Genomic DNA, 17,821 nt, shown 5'->3' with positions numbered 1-17,821 from the left:
AAGGGAAGTCATGCTTGACTAGCCTGATTGCCTTCTACAATGAAACAGCTACCTGGATGGATCAGGTTTTTGCTTCTGTAGGATTGTTTCCTGTAGTTTTCCTGTTGCTAGATGCTGCGGGCTGTGTGCTGTCCTCCAGTGTTTGCCAAATAATCTCTGCAACAAGTTATGGGACAAATCGTTTTGCAGATACAGTGGAAGCTATTGACTTCTGCTGCCGTTATATCCATTATATGTTTTTTTTTAAGAATTGCTCTCTCAGGGGAAGATATTTGGCTTATTTTGCCCCAAGGAAAGAGTTAAGAGCTAGGAAAGGAGCCTCCAGAGGCTTTTTTTAGGTCTTGAATTTGAATATGTTGACAGTAGGATTATGGATGGTAGAGGAGGTGTTGTGATCATTTTGTTCAAGCTCTGTGTGAATTTATGTATGAAACTGGGAGATCCCATGGGAGGGTTGAGTAACGTCTTACTGTCATAGGAGGAAGTTCTTCCAATATTTGCAATTAATCACTGGGTAGAGACATGCATTCATGCAAATTATGTCTGGTACCACAGTGGCTAAGAAATACCTGAAATCAGAAATTAAATGGGAAAATAAACAAATACACCAACCAAAATTTTAAAACTCCAGAACAGCTTTCTAGAGCTTCCCATGTGTCCTGGTTTAGGGCAAATTTGGGAGAAAACTTCTAATGGTGCTTCTTTTAAGAAGCAAACTCACATGGCCCCTTCCCCCCTCCCCCCCCAACCGGTTCGGGAAGAGATTTTTCCGAGAGAGGTGGAAAAAACCTGTTTTTAACAGGCAAAGCACTACCCAGAACAAAATGAACAATACCAAATTACAAAACCTCTCGCTTTTTTGAAGATATGACAAATTCAGAAGGTCTCCCTCCTGTGGGTGTTGGTTTTCATTTTGTTATCTGTTGCAGCCTGCAACCTCAGGATCTAGTCCAGGGAAGCAGCAGGGTTCTGGGGACCAGCATGAAACACCAACGAGACGGGCTCCCGTTCATGAAACCATTTATTCAGCATGAGAACAAACTCAGGTCCAGAACAGAGAGCCCCGAACAGAGGCACAGCAGGGGTTTTTGAGGGACAGAACCGAGGGTTTACACCTTTGAGGGTGGAGTTCAGGGTCAGGGACCATTAGAAACACAGCAAGGGAGAACCCCCCAGGGACTCAAACCCAATCAGAACTCCTGGGCCGCCCTTCACAAGGGGTTTGGGGTGGGACAATGTAACTCTTTGTCTCCCTGAGGCCGCTGCAACAGTTATCAATCTCTCTGGCACTGGAAAATGCTGTTGCCCAGGCTAGGCCCCCAGTAGTCTACAGGTGCAAACTCCCAGTGCTTTTTTGAGTCCCCAGTCCAGAGCAGATTCAAACTGTTCCAAGAAAAGGGAAAGAAAAACAGTCCAGGAAGACCTCTCTGCTTCAGTTAGCTGGAAAGCCAAGGCGATCTCATCCCCCATTGTTTGTCTGTGTTGTAGTCAAAATCCCATCCTGGAATGCGGGGGGAGCAAGTACAGTCTCTGATAACAGACTCGGTGCTTCTTCTTTACTCACTTTTACTCTCAGATGAAGTTTTAATGATACAAAACTTATTTTTGGGCTAGGCAGACTAATGGGGATACAATTTAACATCACAGTCACTCCAGGACATTTTACTCTTTATATCGTCAGCTTACTGATAAAATTAATGTATTTTAACTCTGCACACACATACATATTCACGTAAAACTTCCCTGTTCCACTCAAAAAATGCAAGCAGTACTCATCATGACCCTGTCACATCCCACAGCAAGCCACTGAATCTAATCCCCAGGCTGGCAAGCTGTAGGATTCCCTACTCTCTCATTTTACTCACTCAAAACTCCATCTTTTACTTGCTCATACTTTCAACACTTACACATTTTCTTTTATTTCATGTGTGCGTGGTTTAATGTACAGACAATGGCAGTAACATTTTACCCAATGATCAGATCTCTCTGAGGTACACATCGTGTTGTTCTATCTTTCTGCATTATCTACTATGTGCAACTTGGTCTTGGAGCAAAGACAACTTCATGAATGGGTTTGTCTGTACTCGAGGCAGAATTGACTCAAACTGTTTTCCTTAACAGGCTTCTGACATGCACTACCGAGACTTTATCTCCATCTACTACATGCAAAGATTCAGATTGGGCAGGACTTGTTCGGTTGGTGGAACTTCTGGTGTTGACTAACTAGGTGGCTTTCGCTAGATGCTGTTCTCAGTTTTTAAAAGATCCCTTACTGTCCTGGTTTAGGGAAAATTTGGGAGAGAACCTCCAAATGGGCGTTCCCCCAGAAAAGCAAATTCAAGCGGTCCCTCCCCCAACTGGTTCGGTAAAAAAGATTTCCTCAGAGAAAAGTGGAAAAAACCTGTTTATTTAACAGAAATTGAATAATATTAAAGAATAAAACCTCTCACTGTTCGATGAGATGACAAATCCAGAAAAAGTCCTTTTCATGAGGTGTAGCTCGGCTCGCTCAGGTTCTTATCAGTCCCTCTGGTGCTGGAAAGTGCCACGGCTTAGGCCCCGGTCGGCCACAGGTGTGAGATCCCGGGGATTTGGCTATTTTTTTCAGTCCAGAGCAGGTTTGAACAGATCCAAGAAAAAAACAAAAACAGTCCAGGGAACTCCTCTGCCTCAGCTAGCTAAAACTAACTAAAAGCAAAAGAGAAGCTCTGTCCTGCTGTCTGTCCATGCTGCAGACAACACCGTCCAGGAGCAGGATGCGGGGTTTTTCCTCAACACAAACTGCACGCTTCTTCTTTCCCCCCCTTCTCTCTCAGAGCCAGTCTTAAAGGTGCAGAACTTAATATGTAACATAAACAAGGTGAGTGGGGATACAAGCATCATAAAGTCATCGCAGGACACTTACCTAGTGCCTTCAAGGTGGTTTTTAACAGTCCATTGTACCTCTCCACTTTCCCAGCTGCTGGTGCATGATAAGGGATATGGTACACCCACTCAATGCCGTATTCCCTAGCCCAGGTGTTTATAAGGTTGTTTTTGAAATGAGTCCCATTGTCAGACTCAATCTTTTTAGGGGTATTATGCTTTTAAAGGACTTGCTTTTCAAGGCCTAGAATGTTGTTACGGGCTGTAGCATGAGGCACAGGGTAGGTTTCCAACCACCTTGTGGTGGCTTCTACTATTGTGAGCACATAGCACTTGCCTTGGCAGGTTTGAGGTAGTGTGATGTAATCAGTCTGCCAGGCTTCTCCATATTTGTATTAGGACTACCGCCCACTGTACCAGAGTGGCTTCATCCTTTTGGCTTGCTTGATTGCAGCACATGTGTCGCTCTATTAAGGAACGGCTGGAAAGAGGCGACACAGACTCTCGTGGAGTCAGAACAGGAGAATTCCCTAGTTTATTGCTTCAGGCTAGTTTTATAGACTGGTTCGTGGAAAGTACAGAAAGGAAACTCTTATTGGTTAGTAAATCACTACATCACCATCACTGGTCAGTGGTGAACACCACCCTCTGACCTTCTCTTGCCAAGAAAACACGGGACAGACAAACAGCACCTGGCGCGGCTGTTTTCTGTCTGTGAGGATTGTTTTCAAATCCTCCCATGAATTTCTCAGGCTAGCTCTCAGGCAGGACTGACACGCCATGCGGCCTTCAGTTTCTGCAGGCTCCCTGCAGCTTGTTCCAGAGCTAGCATCCACACACGTGTCACAGTCATGGATAACTTGAGAAATACTATCTATGGTTAAATCTACCCTTTGGTCTCATGCCCACTTATAGGTGGCATCCCTGCTGTGATGGCTTGAGGCATCATGGGCCAATTGAGCTAGGAATAACTCTCTCTTGTGTTCTTAATCTAAATCTATCTTTGACAGCCGGATTTACTTGCTTATTGTTTTGGTGTTCCTCATTAGCCAAACTCTTGGGGACATGGGCATCTACATGATGGACTTTCATTGGTAGTCTCCCTACCCTGGTAGCAATATTTTTCCACTTAGTAGAAGCTTAGATTTGTTTTCTTCTACTCTGCCAATTAGCTTTTTTCCACCTCTCTAGCCATCTCTAGAAAGCATTGGCCAGTATCCATGAATCAGTGTAGAGGTAGAGCTTTGGCCACTTCTCTTTTTCAGCAATACCTAAAGCCAGTTGAACAGCTTTGAGTTCCACAAGTTGGATTAATCTACTTTCTCTTTCAGTGACTTCTGCAACCTGTTGTGTGGGGCTCTATATGGCTGCTTTCTATTTCCGGTTCATCCCTACAATGCAACAGGAGCTGTTAGTGAAAAGAGCATATTGTGTTTCTTCTGTTGGCAGTTGGTTATATGGTGGAGTTTTTTCAGCCCATGTCACTTGTTCTTGTTTTTCATTTGTGAGACCAAAATTATCACTTTCAGGCCAATCTGTAATTATTTCAAAAATCCTAGGGCGATTCAGTTTACTAATACGGGCACACTGTGTGATAAGAGCAATCCACTTGCTCTGTGTGGCACTGGTGGTATGGTGGGTGGAGAGAACTTTTCCTTTGAACATCCACCCCAGCACCGGTAGTCGGGGTGCCAGGAGGAGTTGTGCTTTTATACCAATCACTTCTGAGGCGGCTTGGACTCTTTCATAGGCTGCTAAAATTTCTTTTTCTGTTGGGATGTAGTTGGCTTCAGACCCTCTTAGCTTTGACTCTAATATCTTAGTGGTTGGCGTCGAGTCTCACCAGGCACCTTCTGCCAAAGGCTCCAGGACAGACCATGGTTCTCGGCTGCAGAGTAAAGCACATTTTTTACATTTGGTCCCATCCTGACTGGGCCAAGGGTTACTGCATGAGCAATCTCCTGCTTCATCTGGGAAAAGGCTTGTTGCTGCTCAGGGCCCCAGTGGAAATTGTTCTTTTTCCAGGTGACTAGGTAAAGAGGGCTCATGATTTGACTGTACTCAGGAATATGCATTCTCTAAAAGTATGGCACTTAAGAAAGCTTGTGGTTTTTTTATTGGTTGGTGGAGAAATGCCGTGATCTTGCCGATGACATCGGTAGGAATCTGACGCCATCTATCTTGCCACTTTACTCCCAGGAACTGGATCTTACGAGCTGGTCCCTTAACTTTGCTCTTCTTGATGGTTAAACCAGCTTCCAGGAGGATATGGATGATTTTCTTTTTTTTCTCAAACACTTCTGCTGCTGTGTTCCCCCTACACAATGATGTCATCGATATACTGTAGATGTTCTGGAGCTCACTATTTTTCAGTGCAGTCTGGATCAGTCCATGGCAGATGGTGGGACTGTGCTTCCACCCCTGGGGCAGTTGGTTCCAGGTATACTGCGCTCCCCTTTATGTGAAGGCAAACTGAGGCCTGCATTCTGCTGCCAGAGGAATGGAGAAAAATGTGTTGGCAATGTCAATAGTGGCATACCACTTTGCTGCCTTGGACTCCAGCTCATACTGGAGCTCCAGCATGTCCAGCACAACAGCGCTCAGTGGTGGAGTCACTTCATTTAAGGCACGATAGTCTACAGTCAATCTCCATTCTCTTTCAGATTTACTCACAGGCCAAATGGGGCTGTTGAGGGGTGAGTGGCTTTTACTGACCACCCCTTGGCTCTCCAGCTATCAGATTATCTTATAAATGGGGATCACAGCATCTTGAGTTGTTCTATACTATCGGTGATGCACTGTTGACGTGGCAAATGGTACTCATTGCTCTTCCCCTATTGAGAGACCGCCAGTTTATTCACCAGCCTTCACAGAAGTAATTGTGAACATGGTTTATTTCTATCTTTAGCACACCTTTTATAGGGTTTTACAGGGTCCACGGTCAGAGCAAGCTACTATTGGCTAACACACACAGGTTTACATTTTTTCTCCTACACACAAGGATATTGTTTTGCTTTACTCTCTTTCTGCAGGAAGGTTTCAAGGACTTTAGCCCTTAACATCACAACTTATTTCAAAGACTGGTTTGTGCAGACAGGCCTTTACTAATATATAAAATATATCAACAATTCCCCCTTTCTCTTTTTGCACAAACCAGGCTTTGGATAACATACAACTTAGACTGTCATCCCAATTAACATTATAAGTAAAGTCCGTCCCCCTTCTAGCACAAGAGACCTCAACCATCCAGTGATGCCCCAGCTGGCAAACCAACTTCCAATGGGGTCACTGTCTTCTTTCAGGGCATGTAACCCATCCTGTAGCTGTTGTAGCTGCCCATGGATGGAAACTGAATGATCAGTAAGATTCAGACAGCACATGCGTTCAAACTCCTCACAACCATGTCCTTGTGCTGAGTAAACAGTCAATTGCAGCTCTATTTTGTAATACTGCATGACGTACACTACTCACATCGGCTGAAAGTTCACTTAACATTGTGGATATTAAATTTAATTCTTTCTTAGTCTAACAAGCGAGCCTTTTTAGAGTTGCTGAGTCTTAATTCATTCAGGCTTCACTTTGACTGTTTGATGCTTTTCATTTTGCTAGCTACATTCAGCAATTGGTGTAAGCTTGGATGGAACAAAGTAAGTTTCCCAAGATAACAGGGTCTTCTATGTGGACTAGCAGGAATCTCATTCCATGCTCTATCACCAGAGATTAGGAATATGGAACTAGGTAATCGCTTTGGTAATTGTCCTGTGAGATTGCACCACGAATAAAGGCTTTACTTTCAGTGGTAGTAACGAGATCAGCTATAGGGCTGACTGCATCCCAGTGCTGCATTACTTTGTTAGAATGGCTTTGTTGGGGGTTCAAACATTATCCATCTACCTGAGGTATTGGTGGAAAACAAATCTAATTCTTCTGCGGGCTGTATGGTAACATTGAGAACTTTGGTAATTTTTGCTTGCCAACAGGCTTCAAGTTGCCTTAATGTGAAGCCAACAGTGTGATTGCACTCTTGCAACATTGCCAATTGATTCAGTCGAGTCTCGTTACTAACTAAACTTTTAAATGCTGGAGGATCCCATTCAGGGACTCCTATGAGACAGGTGCGAAAAGGATCTCCAGGTGTGGCTAGGTTCAAACACATTGACCTTTGGCCAGTTCAATGTGCCAGAGTGACCCATATGTTCTGTCGCTTTTGGATGTTAGTTAGCAGACAGTTGGTCAGGACTATGCACAGCACAATTACCATAAGCAGTTTACCATGTAAATGACACCATACTTGCAAACTCGCAGCTAAAACTTCAATCGTTAAATGAACTTTCAAAGACACACTACCTCTTGAAGGGGGAATACTTATACTTTATACTAACATAACAATTACTACACAGGCTAAACACTTTATCTTAAACTATTATCTAACTACTTTTAACACACGTGCTCTGGTATATATGTAGTCTAAGCGTGAAAGCAATTTGCTGAAAGGGTAAACACACAACTACACGTTGCTTTATATACAGTTAGATGGAGTCTCTACACTTTTCTTAGATCTTCTACAGAATTTTTCTAACACGATTCAGTCCTGGAACATTCACTGCTCCCGTGATGTCAGCTGGCAGCTGATTGGTGACTGAGGGCTTTGATGTTCAAGTTGTTCTTCAGATCCTTCTAAATCTTAAAACAAAGGATACCTGAAAAATTGGTAGAGACACAACATCATAATAACAACATAAAAGTTCTGTTGGCAACTGTCTGTTCAGACACAACTGTGTCCTGACAGGTCCACTCCTGATCCATGTCTGGAGTACCAAGGATGTGTGATGACATCTCTGTTCACTGTATCTCATGTGTTCAGAGGCAGACAGTCTGGTCAGATGGACAGGTGACCTTTTTGAACCTGCCAACAAAACACACTTCTCCCTTTGAAGTTGATGAATTACACTAATTAAATGCTTTTAGGGCATCCATTTCCTCTGTTTTTCTTAAAAAAAAATAAAAATGAGATGTACTTCTGCTATAAACATCAACATTAACACAAAACCATATACACAATGAGTAAGAACCTATAGCAGTTAGAAATCAATCAAATTATAAACATTATTAATAGCATATGTAATATAAAACTAATGTTAATTACTAAAACACTGCACCAGCATCCCATAGTCAGCAAACAAACAGAAACAAAAAAAAATCATCAGTGAAGGATTGGATAATCACCTCCAGAAATGATTCTCCAAGCCCACTTCAAAATTGATCCAGCTGTCATATTAATAGGGTCAAATTGTTGAGTCAAAAAGTGACTCAAATACTCTTTTGGTACAGAAAACATCTGGATCTGTTGGCAACATTCTGTCCAGGTAAAGTCAAGGCTTGGCCAGGGCCTGGCTTTAAACTGGAAAGATGCCTCTTAACTCATTTCTAAAACAAGGTTCTCAATAGTAGCAGCTATGAGATGCTTACAGCACAGCAAACTGTTAAAATGCATTTGTACAAAGCAAATGATCAGGAGCCTTAGGTACCAGACCAATTAAACCATGCAGCAGTTGGTTTAATCTGAAGCCTCTCCTATGGCAGCTGATCCTCAGCAATGGTACATCTTCTTAAAATTCTGGAAACACTGAAAAATAAGAAAACTATAACAAACAAAAACTGCAGAGATTGCAACAACCAATAGAACTCCCGATGAAATCAAGGGTGTCACAGACTGCATTCACTTCTATTCACAAGCAGGTGTTCATCAGTGTTTTATCACAGCTGTTTCAGTTGTGGCTATCTTAATTTCTTTAGAAAAAAAACTATACATTGCAGTTTAGACAAGTGTCTCTAATAAAACATAAAACAATTTAAATTAGACAATATTTAAACCTAACAATAATTATTTAATAAAAGGAAATAACAAAACTTAACCTTAAAAAAATATCTAAGTTATAAAACTTAACTTAAAAACATTCAAGCCTAAACATAATAAAACTTGACTATTCTTAATTCTATTCACACTTAATCTATACTAAATAAAAACATAACTTAATCTTATTCTGTTACTACAAAAAGCAGCTAAAAGTTTGATATATACCTTCACTATAAAGATTATAAAAATGTAACAAATATATCACAATTCTATGTCATCTAGCTTTGAGAATAACCCACAATAACTGCAAATGTTACTAAAAATACTTATTCATAACAGGAATTTGCCTAGTATATGCTTAAATTGTTAGGATTTTAAAGTGCAGTTTTTCTAGAGAAAAACCACAACAACACAGGATTTGGCAACTTGCCATTCAGCTTTTGTAGCACTTCTCAGGAACATCAAGTCCAATTTTTAAACTAAAATCCAAAATCCAAATTGGTATATATGCAGTTATATGTGTTTTATATAACAAAAGAACTCACATGGAAATTACTTTATTAAAATTGTGGAAAAAACAAGCAAATAGATAATATGTGCTCTAACTTAACTTTGTCTTGTACAGTAAAGTTCTCTTAACTAATTAGTTTTTAAACCACAAATCTCTTCCGTAGATAACATTAATTGGAAGGTTTTCTTAGAAGCTGTAAATCATACCATATTTTAACCTTAGGTTCTAAAATCAATTATTGCAAGGCAACTTCTGTTAATATTCACCTTAAACACCTTTTGTTTGTTTTTTTTTAACTTTCAAAGAACCACAATAATTTCTCTTGTAAAACTCTAAAAACTGCAACTGCATAGACTCATAATTACTTAAAGCACAAAATTAACTCTAAAAGGGTATATAAAAACATTTTGAAAACCCAATAAATCATGACTTTGTAACAAACTGGGTATTATCCCGGTGCTTTTTCTTAGAGAGGGAGCGGGGGGGGTGGACTGCTCGCCCTGCTGCTGCAGCTCTGCTGTTCTCTTTCTTCACATTTTCTACATACTCTGGCAGAGAGGAAAAACGGAGAGAATGAAAAAAAAAAACCTCACAAAGTTAACTTTAACAAATGCAGTTTTTTCTCTCAATTTCTCTCTCGCTGTTCGCAGATAGAGGAAAAAAGGGCAGAATTTTTACAGAAGCAGGCAATGTTGCACGAAAAGTCTCTCATGGCCAGGTGCTAACAACGGCGATCATTGCAGTTTAACAGCGTGGCCTTGGAACTTTTCTTGCACTGCTTCTGCCCCCAGGGTGCCTTTGTTTTCTGCGCCCACTTCAGTGCTCCCCCATGTCCCCCTGGTTCGGGTGGAAACCAGTCTAAATTTGGCTTCTTTTTTTCCAGGGTAGTAAAGTTGGAACTTAAATAAGATTGTAGTGTTAAAAGTGACTCCAAAAATGAAGCAAATATTTCAGGATGTATCACATTCTGCCGTAACTGAACAGATTCTGTTCGTTGTTTCAGCGTTCGATGTGGAACTTTTTTCTCATTATTTTCTTCTCTTTGCCTCTCCCTCCCTCTCTCCAAGGGCAGCATAGATAGGAGTGCTTGCCCAGCAGTGGGAGGTAAAGGCATCTGCCGCTGTGATGCAGGTAGAATTACGGGGTTCACAGTCTCAGCATATCTCGCTTTTCTGTTTTTTAAGGTATTAATTACAATCTGCCAAGTTCAACCGAGAGACACGGTGTCCTTGCTCTTTTCTGTAATTGCCGTTTCCCATATCAGAACCCTAAAATCCATCTGTTCATTCACTGCAAAGAGCAGTGGAGGCACTGGAAAATGCCCGTGACAATTAGCCCATATAATGAGCATATCCAGGTCTTTTTCCCAGGCTGCTTCGCCTCGTTTAACGAGGATGCTAAGAAGCAGTTTTTTTGCCACTGCAAATTCCACATCCATGCTAACGGCCAACGGCAGGGGGGAAGGTTGCAACCCTTCTACAGCGCCCCCGCCCCTCGGACTCTCCCAGCGACTCGCCCCCATTGATTCGCAAGCCGCCTATCTGGTACCGATCCAAGGCAGCGTCTATCTGCACTCAGATCCGCTCCACCAACCTCGGTCCAAGGCTCCGTCTTACCGTGCGTGGACCCACCGAAGCCCCCCTGCACGCAGGGTGTCTCTGTTCGGGCACCAAATATTGAGAGACCACCAGTTTATTCACCAGCCTTCACAGAAGTAATTGCGAACATCGTTTATTTCTATCTTTAGCACACGTTTTATAGGGTTTTACAGGGTCCGCGGGCGGAGCAAGCTACTATTGGCTAACACACACAGGTTTACATTTTTTCTCCTACACACAAGGATATTGTTTTGCTTTACTCTCTCTTCTGCAGGAAGGTTTCAAGGACTTTAGCCTTTAATATCACAACTTATTTCAAAGGCTGGTTTCTGCATACAGGCCTTTACTAATATATAAAATATATCAACATTCCCCCTTCAGAAGTCTTACTGCAGATGGGTTTTCTGATAATCTAGGCAAGGTGTTGTTGTTGGATGCCCTCTGTCGCTACAGCCACTATCTCAAATGCCGACCTGACGTGGTTTTAAAGCGGTAACTAAAAAATTACTAGAAAACATACTTATTTCTTGCTGTGAGATATGGATTAGAACAGGAGCAAAACAGGCTTAAAACTTAAAAGGAATAAAGAAAGTTTATTAACAAAAACTATAAGAATAAGAAATCCAGAATAAAACTTCCAGAAAACCCTTTTCTCCCCCACTACTCAACCATTCCCTTGTTCACATGACAACATATAGAGAAAAAAATTTGGTGGTTAAAACAATCTCAACTTTGCTATAGTTTCTTCATCAGTCTTTGTAGAGGAAAAGAAGTTCTCTTTTGCTAATCTATGAAGTTTCTCACAAGAAAACCATTTTTCTCATGGTTTTCTATTTCTCTGATGCCAGCTGCCCGAAAAAAAATCTGTCATCAGTCCACTCCTCCCATTTCACATCACTCTGAGGTGTGTTATGGGTCATGAGTTTAGGGGTGTCATTTTAAGGATGAGTTATTCAAAGGCAAAAGTTCTCTTCATCTGTCTCTGTGAGCATCTCTGGAAACAGAAGTTTTCTCTTTGCCTCTTAAAGGCTACAAATTTTCAACAACTCTCACTTCTCCGATTCTGTTCCATCATCACATAAAATTACAGCTACTTCACCATTTGCTTAAATCCACACTTTGAAATACTCTATTCCCCCCAAAATACTCTTTCATGAATTAAAGGAGTTTTTCAGAACACCATTGTCCATCTCTATAGTTTTAGCAAAAGAATATTTCAGCTTATTAAAGCATCTCCTTATTTTCTCTCCCCATCTGAAGCTTAATTCCTTTCTTTGCTGTCTTTGAGAGTTTATGTCGTCTCTTTACCTGTTGATCATTCTCTCTTGCCCTCTTCTTAGAAAAAAAGATTAAATCTGTAAATCTCATCTGGGTAATGAAAGTGTTAAAATCTTGCTCAAGCCACAGGTGTTCATGGTGCCAGGTTTCAGCTCAGCGGTGCTTAGAGCTCGGGAGCTTCCCGGAGAAAGCTTCAGCCACCCCGGAGGCTTCCCGGGAAGCTGCAGCAGAGCTTGGCCCAGCCTGGGCCCGGGAGAAGTCCTGCAGGCCCCATGATCTATCACACCACCTGAGTCTTTTTGGGTCTTTGAAATACCCACTTTGGAATAAGTCTATGCCCAAAATGCGTGGGGCCTCTTGACCAGTCACAATAGGGTGTTTCTTCCACTCACTTCCAGTCAGGCTCACATCTGCTTCTACTAAGGTAAAATCTTGAGATCCCCCTGTCATGGCAGCGATAGAAATAGATTCTGCCCCCACATGTTTCAATGAGATTCATGTGCACTGCGCACCAGTATCAACCAAAGCCTTATATTGTTGTGGTTCAGAAGTGCCAGGCCAACAAATCCACACAGTCCAAAAGACACGATTTTCCCTAGCCTCTACTTGGCTAGAGGCAGGGACCCTCTAAGCTTGGTTATTTTTTTTTTTCCTTGGGTATATGTCTTGGAGGTTCCTTCAAGGGGATCGGACATGTCATCATCGTCAAACCTGGCAGTTTGGCTACAGGCAATTGGAGTTGCTTCCCTTTTGGTGGAACTTCTTTTCTGATTCTTGCTTTCCTTCAATTCATGCACCTGTTGTGCCAGAGATGCAGTAGATTTCCCATCCCATCTTTTCATGTTTTCTCTGCAATCACACAGGAAGAACTACAGTTCAGCTCGTGGGGTGTACCTTCTCTCCCTATCTGGGGAACATCTGCATTGGGTACCAGGAGTTCTGATCTGTACTGATAAAATTTGGAGAAAGCCCTCTTTAATCTCCTCCCTGAGTTTCTTGTGGTTCTCCTCTATCTTATCTTTTAATTTCTGCAGACGTGTTTCCACAGCTGTGATTCTTGCATGTTTTGGGCCATACATGGCATCTGCATATGCTCAGAGCTTCTTTGCCATATCAAGCACGGTCTCCTCCCTGTCTTCCCACTTCATTATTACTAAAGCAGAAGCATATTCTTGTGGCCCAAATCATACCAGTTTTCACTACATCACAGATGTACATGGCACCAAGTCTGGATTCCTAGTTGGTGTGTCATCTGAAAAGAAAATCATTGCCACTGCCATTCCTCCCAGGCACTGGATCCCTTGTTTGATGGTTTTCCACTGCGTTTGCTGCATGTAGAGATCATCTACGCACAGAAATCTTTGTGCTACACTTCCCAGGACCCATGCCCAGAGACTGTGAGGGTTAGCCCCCCTCAACATCTCCTGGTCGATAACCAGATCATGTGACAGGGATCTCAAATGCCTTGCTTCAGTGCCATCTAGAATTGTGGCCTCGCCTGCAGCATCCCAAAGACAGACTAACCAACTAATGGTAGATTCATCAGATCGTCAAGTGTAGTCTTTCCTTAGGCCACAAAGGTCTTTCAGGGAAAAGGACTCAATATGAGCCTTTGATCTTGTGTCAGTTGCTTTGATTCTTGATTTTATGTCAGGAGATGTTGAGGGTCTTTCTCCAGCATCATCATCATCTACTGGTCGATCGATCTTGTCTGTGCACTTTCCGCTTCTTGTGCTAGTAGCAACAGCCATTGGTTGAGGCTTGCTGTTTTGTTTAGCTACCAGCTTTGTAACTGGGGTGTTGGCTGCAGCTTGAGTGACTGGGGTAGCTGTTGGTTCATCTCCTTGTCCCCTTTCCCCTGTTTGATGCCCTACAGTATCCAGCAGTGTATGATAAGCATATGCCAGGGTCCAGCTTACTGCAATGATCTTTTTTGTCTTTGGAGTCATCATGACACTTCTCTTTCAGGTATTTCCCCACCTCAGCTGGGTTCTGAATTTGTTCATGTGGAAAGTCTCAAACTATAGGGTCAGAAAATTGCTTCAGAATTTGGCCCATATCCTCCCATTCTCCACACCACTCAGGATTTTCCATGCCTGGTTCAGGGGTCTCATCAGTTCCTCTAGAAATCCCAGCCCTCATTCTAGAGAAGTTGCAGACTGTATAGATGAAACTTGCCAGATTAAATACCAGAAAGATGGTCTCTAACATTCAGGGGGAACTGAACCTTCTCCAGTAGTGATGTGACAGATTCAGAGGAGAAGAAGGAAAGGAAAGGCTGGAAAGCATCATCCCCTGTTCCTCCTCTAACAAACTGGGTGCATAACCATAACCATGAACCATTCATACTTGGAACAGACTCCAGCACCTTAATAAACTTCCTACAAATCATTATCACTAGGTCCAGCCCAATAGCTATTCTAAACCGTGCCCCTCTAATGCAAAAACTATGTGTTAGGGACAATAATGGAGATATTTCTGGATAAGAAAATAAACCGAGGGATCATAAAGGTATTAAAACCTTAAAAAAGCCTAGCGGCCAGAAACACATGAAGGCCTCCATCCCAAAAGACATTATTAATTCAAACAGCATGGCTACCGACTGCTTAGCTTATCCCAATACAGAGTAATTGCCACCTAAATACAGTCCGTACAGGGTTTTTCCACTATCTCATGCCCCACATTGGGTGTCAATTTAATGTATTTGTCCTGGTTTAGGGCAAATTTGGGAGAAAACCTCCAAAGGGCCTCTTCTAGGAAGCAAACCCACGTGGCCCCTTCCCCCCTCCCCCACCCCCTCCAACCGGTTCGGGAAGAGATTTTTCCGAGAGAGGTGGAAAAAAACTGTTTATTTAACAGACAAAGCACTACCCAGAACAAAATGAACAATACCAAATTACAAAACCTCTCGCCTCTCTGAAGAGATGACAAATTCAGAGGGTCTCCCTCCTGTGGGAGTTGGTTTTGGTTTTGTTATTATTCTCTCTGGCACTGGAAAATGCCGTTGCCCAGGCTAGGCCCCCAGTAGTCTACAGGTGCAAACTCCCAGTGCTTTTTTGAGTCCCCAGTCCAGAGCAGGTTCGAACTGTTCCAAGAAAAGGGAAAGAAAAACAGTCCAGGAAGACCTCTCTGCTTCAGTTAGCTGGAAAGCCAAGGCGATCTCATCCCCCATTGTTTGTCTGTGTTGTAGTCAAAACCCCATCCTGGAATGCGGGGGGAGCAAGTACAGTCTCTGATAGCAGACTCGGTGCTTCTTCTTTACTCACTTTTACTCTCAGATGAAGTTTTAATGATACAAAACTTATTTCTGGCCTAGGCAGACTAATGGGGATACAATTTAACATGACAGTCATCCCAGGACACCATGTTTCCAACCACTATCTCCTTACTTTGTGTTCTACGAATAATGAAAACAGGATTGCTAATAAAGCAGAATGGTTGAAATATGACAATGTGCTTTTAGCTCATAACTGTTTTCTTTCCTTCCTCTAATTCCAATAGGAGCATGGAAAAACTCAGTAGAAGAATGGACTGCAGAAGATTGGAATGAAGATGTAAGTGTGCCTTGTTAAGTAGACCCACTGATTATTTACCTTTTTCAGATGTTCTATGTTGTCTTCAAAAACTAAATGTTTTAAATAATACTTTGTATGCATGCAGTGATATTTCTTATTGTGTTTTTTTGCTGCAATTCCTGTTTAAAATATATAAGCTGTTTATTAGAATAAAATTGAATCAAGAAATATTAATTTATTTTTCTTGGTGGACAATATATAGAAAATAAAATTTTAAGTTTTATCCCAAATTATTTATTTATGAATTATAATTCTCCACTGCTCAATGCTGGTGGATGTTAACCACATATTTCCCCCTATTACGTAAGGATTTAAGGCCATATTATCACGAGACTTTTATGTAATTAAGTGCGGAAGTTTACTATCAACTTTCAACTCCTCATTTGATATTTTTTGTCTTAAATCTTCATAATTGTTCCCATTAGTCCACTTCATGTTCATAATCTTAAAAAAGGAGCTAGTAATATATTGAGAGACCGCCAGCTTTTTCACCACTCTTCACGGAAGTAAAAGTGAACGCCATTTATTTCTATCTTTAGCACACTTATATAGGGTTTTACAGGGTCCACAGGGTAAGCAAGTTACCATTGGCTAATGCACATAGGTTTACATTTTTTCTTCTGTACACAAGGATATTGTTTTGCTTTACTCTTTCTTCTGCAGGAAGGTTTCAAGGACTTTAGCCTTTAATATCACGACTTATTTCAAAGACTGGTTTGTGCAGACAGGCCTTTACTAATATATAAAATATATCAACAATTCCCCCTTTGTCTTTTTGCACAAACCAGGCTTTGGATGTGACTCATTCTATACTTTTATGAACACAAGATAACATACAACTTAAAAGTATTATCCCAATTAACACCATAAGTAGCATCCATCCCCCCTCCAGCACAAGAGATCTCAGCCATCCAGTGATACCCCAGCTGGCCAACCAACTTCCAATAGGGTCACTATCTTCTTTCAGGGCATGTAACCCATCCTGTAGCTGTTGTAGCTGCCCATGGATGGAAACTGAATGATCAGTAAGATTCAGACAGCACATGCGTTCAAACTCCTCACAACCATGTCCTTGTGCTAAGAGCAAAAAGTCAATTGCAGCTCGATTTTGTAATACTGCATGACATACACTACTCACATCAGCTGAAAGCTGACTTAACATTGTAGATATTAAGTTCAATTCTTTCTTAGTCTAACAAGCGAGCCTTTTTAGAGTTGCTAAGCCTTAATTCATTCAGGCTTTGCTTTGACTGTTTGATGTTTTTTATTTTATCAGCTACATTCAGCAATTGGTGTAAGCTTGGATGGAACAAAGTAAGTTTCCCAAGATAACAGTGTCGTCTATGTGGATTAGCAGGAATTCCATTCCATGCTCTATCTCCACAGATTAGGAATATGGAATTAGGTAATCGCTTTGGTAATTGTCCTGTGAGATTGCACTGTGAGTAAAAAGCTTTACTTTCAGTTGCAGTAACGAGATCAACTATAGGATTGACTGCAGCCCAGTGCTGCATTACTTTGTTAGAATGGCTTTTGTTGGGGGTTCAAACATTATTCATCCACCTGAGGTATTGGTGGAACCGAACAAATCTAATTCTTCTGGGGGCTGTATAGTAACATTGAGAACTTCGATAATTATTGCTTGCCAGCAGGCTTCAAGTTGTCTTAATGTGAAGCAAACAGTGCGATTGCACTCTTGCAACATTGCAAATCAATTCAGTAGAGTCTCATTACTAATTAAACCTTTAAATGCTTGAGGATCCCATTCAGGGACTCCTATGAAACAGGTATTGAGAGACCACCAGCTATTCACCAACCTTCACAGAAGTAAACATGAATGCCATTTATTTCTATCTTTAGTACACTTATATAGGGTTTTACAGGGTCCGCAGGCTAAGCAAGTTACTATTGGCTAACACACACAGGTTTACATTTTTTCTCCTGTACACAGGGATATTGTTTTGCTTTACTCTTTCTTCTGCAGGAAGGTTTCAAGGACTTTAGCCTTTAATATCACGACTTATTTCAAAGACTGGTTTGTGCAGACAGGCCTTTACTAATATATAAAATATAGCAACAGTAATATGTTGAAGTTGGCACATAATTGCTTCATTCCTGTTGTTTCATCATGATGTGT

The 17,821-nt window shown here is 41.6% G+C and overlaps 1 protein-coding gene across 11 annotated transcripts in view; it reads left to right on the top strand.

Annotated features, from left to right (window-relative positions):
- LOC131592130 (ubiquitin-associated protein 2-like) overlaps nt 1–17,821 on the top strand; it is a 216,174-nt gene that overhangs the window by 99,872 nt on the left and 98,481 nt on the right. For all 11 annotated transcript variants that reach the window (XM_058863421.1, XM_058863417.1, XM_058863420.1 and 8 more), the window contains one exon: nt 15,611–15,663. In XM_058863421.1, the coding sequence (XP_058719404.1) occupies nt 15,611–15,663 (53 nt within the window). The remainder of the gene's footprint in view (nt 1–15,610; nt 15,664–17,821) is intronic.

Source organism: Poecile atricapillus, chromosome W, assembly GCF_030490865.1.
Source record: "Poecile atricapillus isolate bPoeAtr1 chromosome W, bPoeAtr1.hap1, whole genome shotgun sequence".
Lineage (NCBI taxonomy): Eukaryota > Metazoa > Chordata > Aves > Passeriformes > Paridae > Poecile > Poecile atricapillus.
This window is presented reverse-complemented; position numbering and strand designations above follow the sequence as displayed.